This window comes from Vicugna pacos, chromosome 2 (assembly GCF_048564905.1).
Source record: "Vicugna pacos chromosome 2, VicPac4, whole genome shotgun sequence".
In the NCBI taxonomy this organism is placed as follows: Eukaryota; Metazoa; Chordata; class Mammalia; order Artiodactyla; family Camelidae; genus Vicugna; species Vicugna pacos.
In genome coordinates this window covers 91,274,652-91,289,631 of record NC_132988.1, presented here as the reverse complement: position 1 = coordinate 91,289,631, position 14,980 = coordinate 91,274,652, and the positions used below count along the sequence as shown (strand labels likewise).

The 14,980-nt window shown below is 45.8% G+C and overlaps 1 protein-coding gene across 2 annotated transcripts in view; it reads right to left on the bottom strand.

The window, feature by feature from the left end:
- The window catches only part of BEND4 (BEN domain containing 4), a 33,664-nt gene extending 19,588 nt beyond the window's left edge, over positions 1 to 14,076 (bottom strand). For both annotated transcript variants that reach the window (XM_072944653.1, XM_072944661.1), the window contains exons 1-2: positions 13,596 to 14,076; positions 5,947 to 6,513 (exon numbers count right to left, since the gene is read on the bottom strand). In XM_072944653.1, coding sequence (XP_072800754.1) covers positions 5,947 to 6,513; positions 13,596 to 14,076 — 1,048 coding nt within the window. The remainder of the gene's footprint in view (positions 1 to 5,946; positions 6,514 to 13,595) is intronic.
- Between the last annotated feature and the right edge of the window lie 904 nt (positions 14,077 to 14,980).

Sequence of the window (14,980 nt, the reverse complement as noted above, 5' to 3'; positions counted from 1 at the left end):
AACTGACACGTATTGACAGAATATGCTGGACACTGGGCTGGGAATGGGGATGGGAGGATGACTCTGACTTAGTTTCTGTCCTTGGGGACTTTACCCATGTGGCCTGCCCCTCCTGTGTCAAGACCCTGGGAGAGACAGACAAACAAAGCAAAACCTTGCCCTGATACTGACTTAACAGAAGTGTGCATGATGTACTATGGAAAGCGGTTAATTCTGCCTAGGAACTGGGGAAGGGGTTTGTTATGGAGGAGAGTGGCACCTGACCTGGGTACTGAAGCATGAACAGGACTTTCTCAAGTGGGGAAAAGGAGTCTTAGCTTGGAAGGACAGCAGGAATTAAGGGAAGATGAGAAGCAAGCGCACGGTGGCTCAGGATCACGACCTGTCCAGTGGGGTGGAACCCTCGGTGTGTGGTGGGATCTGAGGGGCGAGTTTGTAAAAATGAACAGGAAGCCTCAGATAGTGAAGGACATCAGGGGCCACACTGAGGGTGCTGGAGTTTACTCCACAGACCACGTGAAGCCAACAGAGTATTTGCAGCAGTGGGTGATGTGGGGCTTTCAGTGGGGAGAGCGTGGGGTCTGGGAGGAGCTGAGTGGCTGTTGCAAGAGTCCATGTTGTGAGACAGGCCTGGGTGAAGCAGTGGAGAGGGAGGAGGACCTCATGCTGATGCATATGGATGAGGTGGAATCAGAGGAGAGGAGACTGACATGAAGTAGGGAGAGAGATGCGTCATGGATGGATCTAAGGTTCGCAACCTGGGTAATTAATTGAATGCTACCTCTTTACAAGGTCAGACCACCACCAATAATCTGAGAAAACCATTTCCGTACTGTCAGGCGAGAACAGTTTCCCCCTCTCTGTTTCTTAAAGTTGCTCTTTATTGAGTGCTTCCTGGAAGAACTTGCAGGCACTCGGTTGACACTGAATGAATTTAGTACTTCCAACATTCCCATACTACTACTGACCTCACTTACAGAAATGGCAAACTGAGGCTCAGAATGGTTAAGTGATCTGCCAAACATCACAGCTAGCAAGTAACCGGAGCAGAAATCCAAACCCAGGTTGGAGTCCAAAGCCATCTTCTTTAGCTCACGCTGTTGTCTCCCTCAGCCTCCCTCACAGCCGCAGCAAGAGTTGTGAGGACTTCCACCAAATTCCAAAATAACTCAGTCCTTCATTCCTCTCTGTTCCTATCACTCGCTCTAATTTTTCACTCAGAACCATATTTATGTCTCTTCATTCTCCTTGGAACCCCCACATTAAATACGATCAATATGTTTCTCAGGACCAGCAGCCGACCTGAGCCTCCTCCCACAGGCACCTCGGGGCACGTGTGCACGTGGAGGGTGGAGAGAACACCTCAACACCGCGTTTACTCCAAAGGCTTTTTGTTCTTGCAAAATTAGTTATCCAAAACCCGGCACCGATTTGCTTATTTTAATCTTCTTACTTAGAAAATGACAACCATGGACTGAAAGGAGCGGATCCATAATCCAAGGTTACTCGTCCAGTTTGTAGCCTCCTCAGCCAGTACAGTCGATCCTCATTATTTGCAGATTCTGTATTTTCAAATTTGCCTACTCGCTAAATGTATCTGTAACTCCGGTGCGCTTGTGGTCGCTGGCAGACTTGGGCAGATCACTGAGAAAGCTGAACTCACACCCCTGGCCGAGGCTGAATGAGGTAACACGCTGCCTGCTTGTTTCAGCTCTCATACAATAGCAAGTATTCTTTCCATGGTCTATTTAGTGTCACTTTTTTGCATTTTTGTGCTTTCTTGGCTTGGTGATTTCACTGTTTCAAAGGGGCCCCAAATGCAGACTTAAATGCTGTCTGACTTTCCTGAGCTCAAAAAGGCTGTGATGTGCCTCACGCAGAAAATGCGCGATAGAGCAGCTTTGTTCAGGTGTGAGTTATGGTGCCGCTGGCTGCGAATTCCATGTTACCCAAGCAACGCTATATATTAAATTAGGTCTCTTTAAAGAAAAACATACTTAAAACGAGGTTATGTATTGATCAGCTGATGAAAATGCTGTGACCAGAGGCCTACAGCAACCGAGCTCTGTGCTCCTCTGGGAGTACTCGCTGATTCAGTGTGTGCAGTGACTTTACAGAACACAGCTACAGCGAATGGGAATGGACTGTACTCTGAGGGTGGAAGAGGGTGATAAACTAGCTCTGGAGTCAAGAGGCTTGGATTCTAATCCTAGGTCTGCCACAGGCTGCACCTGTCCAGGTTGCAACCTCTTTGTCTGTAAAATGGGAATATTAGTGTTTGTTTAGTGTTATGAAGATAAATTAAGATGCTCATAAATGTACTTTTTACAAAGTAGAAAGTCCTTTAATGATACCAACAATAAGTGTACCTTCTCTATATTTGGCACTTAGAAAATTTCAAGGTATTTTTAATATGTCATAATCATTTTACTTTGGAAGTTATATTTTTTAATTATTCTATTTTATGTTTCTAATACCACATTCTACCATATTTAAAAATCTCTGAACTTATTGTTCAAAGATAATTACAATGTACAATTATGATTTGCAGTATTTTTTCTTCTTTCTTACTGGAATATTTTATTTTATTCTATTTTATTTTATTTTATTTTATTTTATTTTAATTTATTTACTGAAACATTTTAAAGTATTGGTGTTTCTTACGTTCAGTGGGGCCTTAAATTAGATGATCGGGGGTATTTTATATCCACCCGCCCTTACAGGTTCTCTTTGCCTAGTGCTGACTGTAAGCTTTCTAAATAAATGTGAACATTCCAACCTGATTCCTTCTCCTTCGAGGAAGTCTGTCTATCTTTTCCCATCCTTTCATAACCTCTCAGCTCTTTGTATTCCTGATCCAAGTATCTTTTCCTTTTGTTATTTTTTTCTTTTACCCTATTTTCACATTCTTTTAACAAATTTAACCTTTATTAAACAGACTTTCTAGTTTCTGGTGTGATAGTCTAATACAAAAGAAAATGTGCTGATGCTACTTCCTTGGGACAAAATATTTCATTGCCTGCATCTGCAAGTAACTCTGGAAGGTAAGTTAGAGACTTCGTTCCAGAAGCTCCCTGCCTGCAAGCAGTTGATGATCAGTAAGACTTTGTTGACTGTTTCACAAATACAGTAACGGCAGGCCTCTCGGTGGTGCTTCCGTTTCTTTCCTCTCCGTAGGTCTGTCACCTTCCTTTCCCCCTGACGGCTGCCCCAGTAAAAGCACTTTTCCCTGTAGACTAACAGGCTCATTTCTTTTGAACTCTCAGATCAAGAACTGCTCCCACGTATGAATGCTTTATTTCAGGAAAGAACAAAACCAAACAGGAATCTCAGAGTTGCTCGGCAGCACGACTCTGGAGAGAGAGGGAAGGGATGAGGAACACTGTCTTGGCTCTGACCTGCGGCCGGTGCTCCCATCTCCTCAACCTTATTTCCTCTGCTCACTGCTGTGGGCTCCTCTCCCCTTTGTGCTCATCCCACCAGCTGGCTGTAAAAAGAATGATCCTACAACACAAGGGCACATTCTACTAGAAGAAAGCCCCAGGTCCTTCCATGCAAATGTACCCGCCTCCAGGGTAACAGAGGCCTACTGGGATCACCAGTAAGGACGAACACTGCTTAGGGAAAATTGATCGCAAATCCTACAGGAAAGTTACTGCTCACAAAATACTCTTGTTACGTGCAAAACCGGAGTATTACTAGCTGCACTTTTCTTCATATGGGTATTTAAAAATAACAGATTTCTCCTCCCTCCCAAATGCATAGGTCACAGAGAGCCAAAGTGGATTCATGGGTTATCCACCCACAGCCAAAGATGGAAGTTGAGAGGTGAGGGCAAGAGGGCAGTGATGTCTCTCTTGGATTCAAGTTTTCATCTCAAGTGGTGCTTTCGACCTGATGCCCAGCATGAAGGTGTCCCTAGGAAATGAGTCCATGTGTTAAGTAATCACAAATAGCTAATCTTTCAGGCATTTCACACTTTTTTTTCTATTCATAACTGACAAACTGAGTTGCATCTATATAGTTGAGTTTCAGTATGGGTTATTTAAAGCAATCATGGTTCTCCATGTACAATGGCCATTGGTTCAAGCTGATGGAGGGGACGCCTTACAGTAACAGTGATGACCATTAGTCCAACTTCAACAATTATTAATGTCTGACCATCAAGAGGACTCAAGAAATTGCAGCATTTTCATCTTTCTGGGACGTAGAGGACAATGATTAGTGTCAGGACAGCAGTGATTTCTCTCTGATATAGACATTCCACCTGCACTAATCCAGGGAACTGGAGGTGGAGCGAATCCTGAATTTGGTTGGTAAGTTTACCAAGGACAGATGGCTTGCCAAATATTCAGGATTAAGAATTAGACAGTAACGCTCTGGACATCTGTGTCACCTGTCCTTGCACTCGGAAACGCTCACCCACAGTTCTGAATGGCTGATGTTAGGTTCTGCAGCTGGCTGATCCCTACCGCACTATGCTCTCCCCTAACGAAAAAGGAGGAGTGGGGAGTAAGATGGAACGTCCTCTTTTGGGGTAAAATCCGTACTTAATTGACCATGATTTACGAAACTGTGAAAGTTATAAAATCCCAGTGAGTTAGATGCATACCTCTCTGACTTGGAGGAACCAGCTGCGATCTGGTTCCAGGGCATTCTTAGGGGTCCTGCCCAGTCTCTCCCCTGCAGTCAGAGCCTGCCTGACGTGGGAAAACACCATGACTCTGCATCTAACCCCAGGGCTCAAAGACAAAAACAGGATGGATTTACTTCACCTCTTGCTTCTCTCCAAGACAGCTGCACTCGCTAATTCAAAAATATTCTGAGCCAAACTGTATCTGGGGGAATTCTCTTAAATACAAGGACAGAAGGAAAATAAATTTCTCATTTGGCAATTCTAATAAACAAGTGGGTAGCTTCCTTTAACATTTCCTTCTTTCTACATCAGCTACAAAGACAAAATTGGGTGGTGCGAAGACATCGAGTTAGGAAAAGAGCATAATTCCTACTTCTATTTACGGATCAGCCTGAAAAGTTTTTAAGGTACTACGTGTGCTTTACCCTGAACATAATATATTAGAATAGTAGTACATGTATGGAAATAACCAATGATGTGTACCTTGGTAGATTTTCTACCCCCCAAAATTTTTATCAATGAGCTGCTTAATTCAAAAGTTTGGGGAAGGGTATACTCAGTGGTAGAGGTCCTAGGTTCAACCCCCAGTACCTTCTCTAAAAATAAATAAATGAATTAACCTAATTATCCCCCTCCCCAAACAAAACCAAAAAGTTTGAAGACACTGTTCTAGTTAATGATATTAATATCTTTTATAAGCCACAGACATGTAGGAATGAACTTAAAGATATAAGGAAAATCATGAGCTACTCCTTTCAGTTTACAGTTGCTTATTAACCTCAAGGAGAAGTTTGCATGCTAGAAAGAGACGATGCCATTGAAACTTAACAAGAAAGGGCAGAAATTAACCGAATAGAAATAGTACTATGTGAACCCTGCCTCTGCAGCTATCATTTCACTTTAATTTCTATCACTGACTAATGAAACACATATATCAAAGTCTTTAAAACATGTAGAAACTATTTTAAAGAAACAGGGTCACTTTTTGAAGAAAACTCAGGCTCACAGCACCTGGCCTACTTCAATCTCACTGCACCACATCTAGGAACCACTTCTGTATTGATACAGACATCTTTTAATGTGACTATATTCTTCTGGCCTAAACTCAAGAAGACTGTGGCTAGTGGCTCATCCTGAAATTTCTGTTTAGCACTGGCAGGCTAAAACTCTGCAAGGCTGTTTTTCCAACTGTTCTACATCGCTGGCCAAAACAAACAGACAAACAAAAACCATACACACATGCACACATGCATACATACATGCAGATGGGACAATGGAAAGGAAGGCTTGCAAGTAACAGGACAGCGTACCTGGGATGCTCTCTAACTTTCTTCTGAGCTCTTCATTTTCTTGTTGCAGTGAAATCACCTCCTGTTCCAGCTCTTGGCACCGAGGACAGTAGCCTTCCTCTTCCTCCTCCTCTTCCTCCTCGGGCAGTGTAGAAGAGGATGGGTGACCATGGGATTCGGATGTCGCTGGGGAGGTCCAGCCACCTAGTGTGTGCACTGGGGATGTTGACAGTGGATCCACATCCGCCAGGTGGCCATACTCACTGACCGAGGAGGCGTTTGGAGTCGGAAAGCTCCCTGAGAGCAGGTAATTTTGTAGGGAGTCGGTGAAAACCCTCAAGAAGGCAGAAGTTTGTTGTTTCCTTTGCATATATTGCATCTCTATGTCTACATTGTCTGAGGTCTGACTGTGGACCCCTTTCCCAGCGGGACATGGTTCCTGCCGTTCAATATAACTTGAGCCTTCCTGCTTTATGCAAGAAATCATGGTCTGAGAATGGTTGGAGTCCAGAAGTTTTCCTCCACAATTTAAGAGGCTAAGGACTCGGCTGCATTGTTGAGCAAAAGCGTCCAAGATCATACGACTCTCTGAAACACAGAAGAAGACACATCAGAGACTGTCAGCGAAGACAAGGACAAGTTATGTCCTCCATTTGGAGTCTGACATTAAAAAATGTCAAAAACATGGATTTTTTACTCTCTGCCACACACCAAGGTGACATGGTGAGTCCACTTGTAATAGGATGCATAGCTTCCTGTGGCTTTGTGGCTGATGGGGTGCCTGGTGAGTCACCCTAGCCAGACTCTGGGAGAAGGCTGGGCTCCGATGGGGGCACTGGACAGAGACACCCTCTCCGTGGCATGAACTGGACAGCACAGATCTGAACCTACACCTTTGGCTTCATTAATATCCTCATTCTAATGAACCAAGCCAGCCCTGCAGACTCAATTCCTCATTGACAGGAGGGCTGAGAGCAATCATTACTTCTATTTCTGGAGTGCCCTCATGCCCTTGCTATTAATCAGCTGATCCAGTCCCTGCTGAGAGGACGTCACTCCCAGATGCAAACTGGAGAAGAAAGATAAGTTTCTTTGAAGAGACTGCGAAACATCTAAGGTAAAACGACGCATGGGCCTACGAGGCCGATGATGATAAACCCAAAGCAAGACCGAGTCACCCAACATCTGTGTTCACGCTTCTTTCTTTTAATCTGTCTGCCAACTTCGATTTCTTGTCAAGACCAACATGTAGGCTGATCTATATCAGGATCACCTGAAAAGCAGCAGTGCCTCTTAGAGCCTCTCCCATCAAATCACCAAACCTCTACTACGACGGCATGTGCCGAGTGCCAGTTAGACCCCGTAAACGTACTCTAAAGCATGTTAACTGTCGATCAGTGGAAAGCAAACAGCAAACAGAAAACAATCAGGTCACTTCAAAAAGAAAATAAGAAAGGAAAAAAAAAACCCCTTCATAGTGAAAATGTGATTTAATATTGTCAGTCCAAGGGTCTTGAAACTTCACCCTAAATGTAACCATTACAAGGAACATTCTCTTCTTTCCAGACCACCACCCAGAAGGCGCTGTTTGTAAATACCCAGAGAGAGATACATTTTAGGGTTTACTTAGAGGTATGAGGGTGCCCCTCATTTTCTCTCCCCCAACACAGAACAATGGCAACAAACAAAATACTATAGATTTTAGATGCCAATGTCCATTGTTTATGACAGAAATGTAACCAACAACATGCAGTCTCTGGAAATGTTGACTAGCTGTATTCTTCCCCCCTTAGGAACCTTTAAAAATGAAAAATGGTGAGATGCTCAAGGGCTTCCAGGGGGACAACGAATCAAATAGCTGTGGCTAAGAAACTGATTCTTCTAGAAAATGCAGGATGATGACCACCGAAGCCAACCTTCAGAAAGCTCCCTGCGGTACTTCATGCTCTATTGTGTTGCTTCTTAGTAACTAAGATGTCAGGGGAAGGTGGGACAAGTCTCCTTTTTCAACTATTTAATAAGAATACAGACACAGCCCAGAGCATATAGGAAGCACCTTTTGACAATCTTCTGAATCTATAAAATGCTACTGCTCCTAAATCCCTCAGGAAAAATGACAAGTCAACTTGGAGGCCAGTTCTCTGAAGTTCAGGAGAGGATTACAGGCTGCATGTTCCATGAGCAGATGGGGGATGAGGACCAGCAGAGTGTCTCAAGAAATATTTACTAATGCACGCGGAGACTCTTATAAATGAATAGAGTGTCTTAGTTTATAGCTTTTGTACTCTCGTCTGAACATTCCACAAATATTGGGCGCAAGCTTGTTTTTTACAGTGATTTTTGAGTGCTGAAGAAATAACTGGATGCCAGGTAGAGTTTCAGGCTAGAGCTGCCTGATGAGCTAGGAACTTGGCCGGAGCGGCAGCCAAGACAGAGTGGGCTTGCTGCCCTGGAGAAGAAGGGACGCGGGTATGGGAAGTATCTTTCACACACAGAACACTGGAAGAGATGTTGCCTCTGCCCCCAGCCAGGTGGAAAGGAAGAACCGAGCTCATGATTTAAACCAAATCTTAATGGAGAAAAGACCTCAAATAGTTGCGTATTGTATCTTACTATGACCCAAACCAAATGAACAAGGAAGTAAACAGCTGAACTATACAAGCGGGTAAGGTATGAGATTTTTATTTACTTCTAGCTTTTTGTTCTTTTATTAGTAAAAATCAAAGGACGATATTGATTGGGGAGTCTCAACTGTAGCACACTTGCAGTTTTCATTCATTTAATCCTATAATCCCATCCTAGACCCGAAGTTGTATTTACTGTTTGCATTTTAATCAGCATGTCCCAATTGATTTACAGCCTATATACCTTTAACATAACCTTGATGAAGGGAGCAAACTATGAAAGGAAAGGCTAAAACAGAATTACCTAGAAATAACTGTTCGAATGTATTTTGTCCGATGTCCTAAAGAGAGCACTCAGTTGTTTTAATCATATTGGTAACTCACATTATGGTATAGATTTTTAGGGAAAAAAATCTGACTTCAGGACAAGCATGATTTGTTTTCTTAAATGAAGGATCAACTTGTAATATGCCGAGAAAAAAATCATTATGTAATACACTACATCATGAAGATAATGTATGAAAGTGCACTTAGAATATCAGAGAGTAACTATAATCATAAAACAGCTCTTGCCTACAGTTTTTTTTCAAATGCTTTATTCTGAATTTATTCTCAGAACTGATATATGTAAAAATAGCAACTGTGATCTTTAAAGCTGAATTCTTTTTTCAGTACCTTAAAATATTTGAATAGTATTTCACATCAATACATTGAAGTGTGCAATGAAAAATATTACTATTATACTTGATGGAAAACAGCAAATCTTTCCACTTAATGTGTACTGCTAGCAGCAATACTTAGCTTTCCAGACAGTATAATTATAAACACAAGTACTGTGTGATGCCCATTATCACTAAGAAATGGAGAAAAGTTCTGTTTTCACATGAACACAATTAAATGGTCACCAATCCATGATTCTTAACTGAGCAAAGTGTGAACACGTATTTTGAATTTTCAAAACTTTTCCTTCCTAGTCACAGAATGCTCCCCTCAAGTGATGGTAGAGAAGTACAAAGTCAATAGTTTACATAAGGGCTCTGAAACAACCTCCTTTATCCCTAGCTTCTCTAAAATTAAACACCATAAAATGTTAGTAAGTCACAATCACAGAGCACTCTAAAATGACCACGTCTCTCTAATTTATTTAGCTTTATTGTGCAATCTGTTCAGAGATAATATCATGTTGCAAACTGTGCCTAGTCTGATTCTATAATCTGAACCCATGATTATTTTTTTAATTAAAAAATTCATTTCAAGAAATTCTTCAAAATGTAAGTGGTTTAATCCAAGCTAAATCTGATAAATGAAGAGGGACGGGAACTCAGCAATCAAACACAGACTCCCTACTTTAACGTCCTTCTTTGTAAAGAAAGCCTTGAATGGAATTTGCCCATCACAGCATAATCCCAAGAGTATTCTGTTTCCATGAAGGGAGATCACAGTAGTCAAGATTAGTGGTAACCTTTTGATTTTAGCCCAGCGAAGGGTGAAATTTATTAATATTAAAAATGCAGAAGCAGAAGGAAAATTTTTCTGACCTATACTATCATGTATCCGTATATTACATCTACCAAAAGGAATTTCAACTAGTTCAAAATAGATGATTTCCTTAAAACATTAATATAACTTCTTTTCATGAGAGGACTTCATAGCATAGAAAACAGAAGTTGGAAAATGAAAGCATCTTTGGAAGCATCACCCTGTCTTAAATCAATGAACTACTGTATGTCTTTAAAAAAAAATGCCATCCAATTTTTTTTCCTAATGGCAAACATCAACACAGCAAAACAGGATGCAATTTTTCTAAATAAATAAATCAATGATGTGTCAAAAATTAACAGATGAGTTAATATACTTGGTGCTATCAAAACCAGATGGTGCTTCCTAATATTCATCCTGCTCAGTCAATCCCTGAATATTTTCTGGACCATCGGTATATAAAATAGGATGCTGCTATTTGTGATGGCAAACAAAAGCAATCATGCCTGCCAAGCACATACTATAACAGGCAGCATTTCAGCTCTGCTAGACAGAAAGTAATTAGAATGCTTTTAATGTCCAAAAGAATGATGCTGATAGGCTGCCACAGATGTGTAGATTTATGAATATTTATATGGTGGTTTATAGCTGACACTTTTATCAGTTGAAGAAGATAAAATATCTGCCTGACTCAAAAGCTTGACAGTCAGGTTAATAAAATCTCATTAAAGAGAATGACCTATGCAATTATATAGGATTTATTGTAATTCATTTTTGATTGTACTCTGCTTAAAGATGCAATTTCCCATTTCCTGATGCCAAATTTAGGCTGCATATCAAGATCTACATGGGTTTTAACTCTAAGCCTCCCACAGAGGAAAAATATGCTTTTAGAATCATGGTATATTACCCCTTTTAAGGAAAATTATACTCTTCAGGAGACTTTATAATGTTGAAAAAAATCTATTTTTAATCGAGTATTTCTCCTCTCAATGGTTTATGGCCCTTAATGGCAAATAAGATTCACTTCAACCCTTTCATCTCTTCACTGCATTTACTCTGGACACTCAGCTATCTCTCTTCCATCCTTGATTCATTTAATCACATCAATGTTTTGACTATTTTCAGTTTACCAGGTGGCCTTGAGACGCTGCAAAAACACTGTTGTGAGGGTGCAACAAGCAACCCCCCACCCACACCCCACCTGGTATGCTTAAATGGCTCTGTGCACACATGCTTATTGGTTCAAAGTGGAACCACTAGTTTCTCAAAGAGCCAATCAGCTCTTCAGGTGACTGTCCCTCTGATGGCCACTCACATCTCTGTGCCTGTCAGATGGCTTTGTCCCTCAGGGATTAGTATTATGACCACAATTCATGATGTCTAGTACTGTGGTTCCCCCCCACCCTCCCCAAGACCATTTTCCTCACTGTATGGAAGAAATCTACCATCCAATTCCTAGTTTTTCAAAAACCACACGGCATCCTGCCCTTGGTGCTACCAAGCTTACCTCTCTACGATCTCTCCTAAAGAAAAACTGAAAATAAAAGGAAATAAGAAATATCGGGAGTCTGAGGGGCATCAACAAGCCCCTTTCGGATTCTGTGATGGGATTTCCACCTGGGGACACAGACAAAATAAACTAAACAGGACATTAGAAAAAATACTGAAAGAGAACATTCAGGACAAGGTAAGAAGAAAAACAACAAAAAGTCCTGGATGAAAGAGCAGGGGAACTGCCGTTGTAGAAGGGGCCAGGAAAAGAACAGCAAGTGACTGGTGCAGAAAAAAGGAGTAATACAGGAAAAATAGAAAGAAAAAGCAAGGTTAAAACTATGGAGGAAAATGAGAGGGGGGAAATTTTATATCCTATTTAAAAATGTAAAACAAAGACAGCAAAGACTGAAAGGAGAAAGCAAGATGAGATTAAAGACTGAACTGGGCAGATAAAGAGGGGGAAAGCCCCAGTGAACGTGGTGGAACTGAGATTTTGCAAAGGAGTAAGCAAAATATAGAAAATGGAAAAAGAACCCAAACTTCTGGACAAGACAAAAATAAAGAAAAGGCAGAGCTGGGAAATAAACAAGAAATGAACAAGTAGTATAGAAGAAAATCAAACCCCAAACCCAGAAGGAACACAAACCTCACTAAAAAGGGGGAGAAAACAAATGAAAAACGAGGAAAACAGAAGTAGGGTAGCTTAAAAATGAATATAAAAACACAATGGAATATAAAAACAGAATAAAACCACACCCCACAAACAATAAGAACATCCAACTAAGAACCCCGGCGAAAGCCCTCCAACATCTCCAAATCAGCGAGGGATGTGACAGAACAAGTCTTCACTATAAACTGTAATTAGATTTTCTGCCTCAAAACCAATCCTTCATGTGTCAAAATATTGACAAACAACAGAACAGGAGCTTAGGCATCTATAACTCATTTCAAGACAACGCTCATAGTCTCATTAGGAAAAAAAAGCGCCTTGGATTCACCGATATGCAGGATTTTTGGAGCTTCAACGTATCATAAAAGGCCCGACCGGGAACTTTTAGTTCTGAGAAGCGGGAAAACGCTGCTGCGCGTCCTCAAGGGAGCAGGGAGCACCCCGGGGCGCAGGCCTCAGGCGGCGGCCTCCCCACCAGCGCGCCTCCCCCGCCCCCCGCAGCCGGCAGGGAGTCTCGTACCCGGGGTGGGGGCTCTCCCCGAAGGGCACTTCTGCAGGGCGCGGCGGCGGGGCGGGGGGAGGGGCGGACGTCTCCTCGCCCGAAGTCGGCGGCGCCGGGCGAGCCCCCGTTCCACCCGCGTGGCTGGTGCCGAGGCGCCCGGCGTTCTCACACCCACGGGCTGAGACTCCGGGGTGTGTGGGAAAGAGGAGCAGGGAGACGCAGACAGCGCGCTCCCGGGAAAAGCGCTCAGGAAAAGAGGAGGGAGACAGCCCGAGGGCCGTAAGAATGGACCGCGACACAGCGAGGGAAAAAGAGGACGGGAAGGCGAGCGAGAAGTAAAGAGGAGGAAAAAACAAATGGAGGAGAGGGAAATAAAGGGAAGAAGTGGGGGAGAAAGTGAAGCAGCGGAGGGCGGCCCTGAGAACCTCCAGAGTAGCGCTCGCTTCTCCCGGAGCGGCCGCCGCTGTCACCTTAGGGTGTCCCGCCCGCCCTACTCCCGGGCCGCGGTCCGGCGCCAGGCTGCCTCCCCGGCCTCCTCCCGAACGGTCTCGGCCGCCGATCGCCACCGCCGCGCTTCCTCGGCGCCAAGCGGGATACGAGCGGCGAAGCCACCTGTTAAGAGGCGCGCGCGCCGTCGGAAGCACAGGACGCGGCGGCGGTGGAGGCGGCGGCGCGGAATCCTCCAGAAGTTGCGGCCCGCGCGTGGAGGCCTCGGGGGTGCGCTCGGACGCCCCGACCCTCCCTCAGCCCGGTCTGCGCGCCCCCCGCTCTCCCCGCGCGTCCCTCACGCCCGGCCCTGCGCGCGGGAGGGAGTCTGCGGTCCCCGCCATCTCCTTCCCGGGCCGCCCCCCTCCCCCCGGCCGTGGCGGGACGGAAAGTTGCGCCCAAGAGTTGGTACCTGCGCTGAGCTCCAGGCTGGCGCCGTCGCCGCCCGTGCTGCTGCTGCCCGCGGCGGCCGCCGGGCCCGAGCCGTACCTGACGACGGCGGCGAAAGACGAGGATGACGAGGCGGCGGGGGCCGCGGGCGGCGGCGCCGGAGTCCTCAAGTGGCCCTGGGGCGCGGCGGACGTGCACGATGGAGACGACGATGAGGCGGCGGCGGCGGCCCGGCCGGGCCCGGAGGGGTAAGAGCTCTGCGCCTGGAACTGCTGCGGCGGCGGCGGCGGCTCGCTGCTGCTGATGGAGACCGCGGCGTGCGGCGCGAAGGGCGGCGGGGGCGGCCGCACGTGCGGCAGCTCCACCAGGGTGGGTCGCTCGTAACGCTTGGCCAGTGCCGGTCGCTTGCTGGGGAACGTCTTGAGGACGCTGTACGGGCTGCGCTGCTTGTAGATTTTGGGGACGCTGGGCCCCTCCTCCGCCGGCTGCATCTCCTCCTCCATCCTGCGCCTCGGGGCTGGTCCCCGGTCCCACGCCCCCTCCGCGCCGGGCGCCGGGCTCCGAGGGTGCCTCTGCCGCCCGCCCGCCGGCTGTGCCCGTGTGCGCGCGTGTGGGAGGATGGGTGTCTGTGCCGTGGCCGCCGTCGCCGCCGCCACTGCCGCCTGTCGCGAAGGCTGGCATCGCCGAGCCCCTGCGCGGGGGGCTGCCGCCAGAGCGCTGATTGACAGGCTGCCTCGCCAATGCCTGGAGGGAGAAAGGAGGTAAAGAGCAAGTGTTTAGGGTAATATCTGCTAATGATAATGGGGGCGGAGGCGGAGCCTGGCGCCGCCGCTGCTGCCCGCGTGGTCGCCCGGTCGAGTGTGCGCCTCCGACGGGGGGCAGGGAAGGGATAAGCCGGGACCCGGAGGGCGCGCTGGTAACAGCGCGAGGTTCCAGCCGGGACGAGACTTCGGAGCGGCAGATGTGCTGCTGTGGGCGGGGTCCAGTTTCAGGAAGGAGCTCTTGGCGCCCCCTGCATGACCCCAAACTCCCGGGGCCGCACTGAGGGACTGGTAGTAGTTGGGACGGGGCGGGGTAGCTGGAGTGCGTGTATGCCTCGGGTAGATGTTACAGCCCGTTCTTCTGCCGGTCAGGAATTGCTCCCCCGACCTTCTGAAAACAATACCTAGACGGCCTTGACCCAGGTCGCTGCGAGTTGTTTGCGCGCCCAGGGGTTCTGCCTATACCCAGCTCGTAGCCTTCCAGCTCATACTGTCATAGGAGCACACAAGGAATTGGGGTTTCACATTATTTGGTTAGTTTACTATGGGGTACGGAGAGGGCATGATAGAATTAGTTTCCCCATTCTACAGATGAGAAAACCAAGGCACTTCAAGGGTATTGCCCAAAGTCATATACTCAAGTGTA